At 47.3% G+C, this 5,254-nt stretch overlaps 1 protein-coding gene across 1 annotated transcript in view; it reads left to right on the top strand.

Annotated features, from left to right (window-relative positions):
* The first annotated feature begins 209 nt into the window (after positions 1-209).
* acsl6 (acyl-CoA synthetase long chain family member 6) overlaps positions 210-5,254 on the top strand; it is a 96,214-nt gene continuing 91,169 nt past the window's right edge. The window contains exon 1 of the mRNA XM_084320858.1: positions 210-341. Within this exon, the coding sequence (XP_084176984.1) occupies positions 296-341 (46 nt within the window). The 5' untranslated portion in view covers positions 210-295. The remainder of the gene's footprint in view (positions 342-5,254) is intronic.

The raw sequence follows: 5,254 nt of genomic DNA, 5'->3' as shown, positions 1-5,254 counted from the left end.
CTAGTTCCCCACAGATAGATCCTCGCCCCCCAGCTCTCTAGCCCCCCACAGATAGATCCTCGCCCCCCAGCTCTCTAGCTCCCCACAGATAGATCCTCGCCCCCCAGCTCTCTAGCTCCCCACAGATAGATCCTCGCCCCCCAGCTCTCTAGCCCCCCACAGATAGATCCTCGCCCCCTTAATCTCCCAGACTGTCGGCGAGTCACTGCTGCAGAGTCGATGCTGCAGTTTTGAATCTGCTCTTGCTGCACCGGACCGTGGGCTGCGCTGCGACAGCAGACTCGATGAGAGAGACATGCTTGCCTTCGTGCTGGTCTCTGGCTCACTGTGGATTATATTAGGTGAGTTTTGCAACTTGTTTTTATTTCTTCTTCCTCCCGTTTTATCATCACGATGATAATAATATTGTCCGGCGGGCAGCAGTATAGCGGGATAAGGTGATGTTGTTGTCACCCGTTCTTGGGATGCGCTCAGACGCATTATTGTCTCTCGTTCGCATTTGTTACCGGCTTCTTATTTCCCTACCGAATAGACTAGTACAGTACTACTTTCGCATACTTGAATTGCCGTCACCGGATCCATAAGAACTGGCCGAGGTCTACAATTTATTTACCGGGTATTTCCCGGCCTAGTAGACGGTGGATAACGCCGGTAAAAGGCTGTCATCTTTATTATACGGCTACACGTGTATATACCTGCTGAGCCGAACCTATAGCACCGACAGTGTAACGGGGCTGCAGCATCATCCAAAACAGTGGATGCGACTGTAGGCGTGCGCTTTATTAATATCGTGGGTAAGAAATAAGGGCTGAATGCACGACTAGACAGGCTGCCATGCTGAAACCTCATGCTGTACATTGGTAGGTGTAGCAGCATCTATCTCTGCGGATCAATGGGATTATTTTCCGTATGGAAGTCGGCTTTGTGTTGAGGAATCACACAAAGGCCCGTTTCCACCATAAACCACCACAGCGGATAAAGAACGAGCGCTTCTTGTTGACCAGCTGCTAAAGGTCGTGTGACATTGTGAGGACAGACAGACAGAGACCGGACCGGACGCACGTCAATGAAAATGCGCGTCTGTCATTCTGCTTGGCGTGACTTGCTGCTGCCCAGAGGCCTATAATAGTCGATCCGTCCATAGCTACCAGTTTAGCATCATCTTGTGCTGCCTACTGCCTATTACCCACATCACATGAAACCAATGGAGGTTATTCTAAATCAATCTCATCATGTACTGTGTCTTATCTTGTCATCTGAAGCCAAATGCATCAGCGTCAAGGCCGATAACAGCGAGACAGAGTCAAGTGGTTTCCGATTGGATGTCTTCTTATGTCCTCCACCACCACGGCACAGCGCTGGGGAGGAAGAGGGGGGAGGAAGAGCGGGGAGGGAGGAAGAGGGGGAGGGAGGAAGAGGAGGAGGGAGGAAGAGGAGGAGGGAGGAAGAGGGGGAGGGAGGAAGAGGAGGCAGGGATGAAGAGGGGGCAGGGAGGAAGAGGGGGCAGGGAGGAAGAGGAGGGAGAAAGAGGGGGCAGGAATAAAGAGGGGGAGGGATGAAGAGGGGGAGGGATGAAGAGGGGGCAGGGAATGTGACGCCAGCGCTTGACGCGCTTTCATGGCTGCTGCTGATTGGAGGGAGCTGTCCAGTGGAGAGTGGTGCTGAAATCCTGTGGTCGACCGGTAAACTACAGTGCGCAGCAGCATGCTCGAATCCCGCTGCCTCCATCTTTCTGCCTTCAGGCACTCTGTCTCTGATTAGAATATGTTTATTATTTTTTATTCAAACATACTAGGCCTATTGCTCGCTTTCTTTTTTTGCTCCACAGAGATATTCTTATGCAGAGCCGTTAGACTGAATTAATTGTGTGGTGGGCAATCATCATACAGTGAAGGCCAACGCGCTTAATGACACGTTGAAGGTTTAACACTGCACCTAGACAAATGCCACTCCTCATTGTGAATAATTCATCTTAATCATCACCACCTGGTAGCCTACACAGACCTGTAAACCAAGTCTTTTTCCCCTTCTTAATAATTAATTATAGAGAGGATGAGTGCCATGCGCCAGTGCGCCACCCTGTAACAAAAAACACACCCAGTAGCCTATGTCAGCTGTTACCTCACGCAGGCTTGCTTTAGGCAGCTCACCTGCTCTTGTAACATAGCACGGGTCAGTGGAACACTGGTCTGTTGTTGCATGTCAAGAAGATTGTAGTTGGTCATGTAGTTGAGCAAGCACTTATGATATAGGCCAACACCATTAACATTGTAGGCCATACTGTAAATACTGCTTGTATTAACCCTGTCAGGGTTACATTTCCTTTTACAATGTGACCTGACCAGTAGTCATTGTTACATCATCATTAGAAATGTCCAGTGCTCACAATTCTGAGTTGTGTAGACCCAGAAGGGTTTGGCATCCAAATGTAGGGATATGATTAAGATCACTTTGATATCGGGATATGGGACTATTTTACGAGAGAGGAGCAGAGCAAACACTATGGTCATTTTTTGGCGTGACAAGGTCTATGTGACTAGGAACTCCAACATCACATTGATACTGTCACTCATAACCCAACACTATAACACAACAAATAGTCTCTGCTGGGCATTCTATAAACTATAAATACCATGCATATATATATTGATGTATGGTTAATATAGTATGGGAAGAATGTCTATTTTGTCTCCGGTGATTATGGACCAAGCGGTTTTTATGTCAGATCTTGTGGCAATACGGTAAATCCACAATCACAGGATATTTTATCTGATACGCTCTCGATATGCGGTGGACTAATCATTCACACAATGTCCCGCAGGATGCACTCGTTATAGACACACACAACTGTCTTCTCTCTCTCTCTCTCTCTCTCTCTCTCTCTCTCTCTCTCTCTCTCTCTCTCTCTCTCTCTCTCTCTCTCTCTCTCTCTCTCTCTCTCTCTCTCTCTCTCTCCCTCTCTCTGAGTGTTTTGAGTGGTGAGTGTCTCTCTGCTGTTTCAGCATGCAGCGTGTTCTGTTTCCTTTACTGTAGGATATTGGGGCTGTATTGATTGAAGGTAAAGCGCTGAGGCAGGGGTTTATGTTCTGATGCATCATACGCTTCAGTGCTTTTCAGTGTTTATGTGTGCATTTCCGTATGTGCTTTTCCCCACTGTAGTGTGTGTGTGTGTGTCTGTCTGTCTGTCTCTGTGTGTGTGTGTTAATGTGTGTGCATATCTACCATATTATTTGGTTTAAGCTAATGCCGGTGTATCTTTTGGTGAAGGATGAGATGAGCACTGTGGCTTTAGAGAGGGGGGAGGGTGAGAGAGAGATAGAGAGAGAGAAGGAGGGGAGGGGAGGGGGAGAGAGCAGAGCGTCTGCTGAGCTGAGGGTGGTGTGATACGGTGGCCAGCCAGGCACAAACTAGGCCAAATTGCTTTTCCATTTTCCTCCTATCGCTTTGCTCAGTGTAATCTGGCCGGAGATACAACAGACAGACACCATACCACACTGTACCACACTGTACCACACCACACCACACCAGACCATACCATACCACACCACACCACACAAATGAGATCCTTGCGTGCCTTCCACTTCCTAGATCCACAGATGCCTTTCTCCCTATGCAATGTGGTTACGGTCTGCTCTCTCTCTCTCTCTCTCTCTCTCTCTCTCTCTCTCTCTCTCTCTCTCTCTCTCTCTCTCTCTCTCTACCTATCTGTCTTTTGTCCTCATCCTTCTACCTCGCTCTCTTTCTCCATTAACGATACTGCATAGAACAGCCATTGCTGCTTGTCTCTGTTGTCTGGTTATGGCAGTACAGTGCAGGTATAACTGCCATATGCTACGCAGAACATTCTGACCCTTGTCGTTGTTGTCAGCTGTGAATAATCCACTATTCCACAAACCACTATTCAGGTGTTAAATTAACCCTCTCAGGTGTAAGTATTTTTATTTTTAATTAAAAAAGAATTCTAGAACTCTATAGAACGTTTTACTTCCTGTGGCAGCGTTTGCCAATATCAGTAATGGACAGGAAATAAACACGGGTCCAAGTCGGTACTGTATCCTCTCCAGTAACAGGAAGAGGAAGAGGAAGCGTTGTCTTGACTTCTGGACTGGAGGGTGGTCCCGCCAAGAGTCGCTTAGGGAGATAAAAAAAGGGTGGAGGACAGAGGAGGGAAGGAGAGAGAGAGAGAGAATGAGAGCGAGAACAAGAAAATGTGTCTGTGCAAGGAAGATTACATCATGAAAAGACCGCAGACACAATGAGGCCTTGCTTGCACAGAATGTTTGTGTAGTTCTCTTTCTTCCAGTATGGCTGCCTGTGACCATTGGTAACCACTTTCAAAAGAAATGACCTAATATCTGTGCAGTAGTAGAGTAGGTAAAACACTGGAAAAGCACAATATTACTGTTCCACTATGATCACGAGATCCAGTAATAAGACAATCCAAATTATGGTTTTGTTGATATATTTCCTATATGAACATATAGTGACCATTGTTTTGCACATACAGTAGCTAACCCTTGTTTCTTCCATCATGGCGGAAAGATGGGCGTTCCAAACATTCGGTGCTAGGCCTCCGTTAAGAAAGCCAAAAGAGACTGAGACGGGGAGGAGGAAGGGAACGAAAACAATTGACAGAATTCACGCGGTGGCCATTTTGCTCTTGTGTCATGCTCATGTTGGGATCCCTTTCCACCCTGTTCCCAGCCACGGTTTGAATATGGTCCACGACGAGAGAAAGGAGAGAGAGAAAGGTGTCTTAAATAGGGGGGAGGTGGTTGTGCGGGGTCACTCCTGTGGATCAGGCTCTGTGCTAATAGGCTGTAATCTCCCAGTGCTGAAGGCTAATCGCTGATGATGGCCTGCAGATGGGGCGTGGGGGGTGGGACTATGGGTGCCATTGGTCTTGGGTTAAGCCGCTGCGGTCACAGGAAGTCGAGCTGTCTCATTCACAAACGGTCAACATTCACACAAACCTCAGTAGTATAGGGGAGCTTATCCACAAAAGTGAGCTAATTGGACAATTGCATTATGTTAGTTACCACCTACAGTATGGCAGAAATGAACAGCCTTTTTCTTTTTTTTTCTACCAGTCATTTTGTCCTTGATACTGCACGTGAGGGTTTCATGTAAATTTAAGCCAAACCGCTAACCGCAAGTGACCGGATGTTGCAGAAAATGCACTGACACTGGTGACGTCGGGTGACCTGATCTGCAGTGCTAAAGCTAGTTTCGATTCAAAGTCCACTACCTTATC

The sequence above is a fragment of the Notolepis coatsorum genome (genome assembly GCF_963971535.1).
Source record: "Notolepis coatsorum genome assembly, chromosome: 8".
NCBI classification, from domain to species: domain Eukaryota; kingdom Metazoa; phylum Chordata; class Actinopteri; order Aulopiformes; family Paralepididae; genus Notolepis; species Notolepis coatsorum.
The sequence above is the reverse complement of the archived record's forward strand: the minus strand, read 5'-3'. Positions and strand labels throughout refer to the sequence as shown.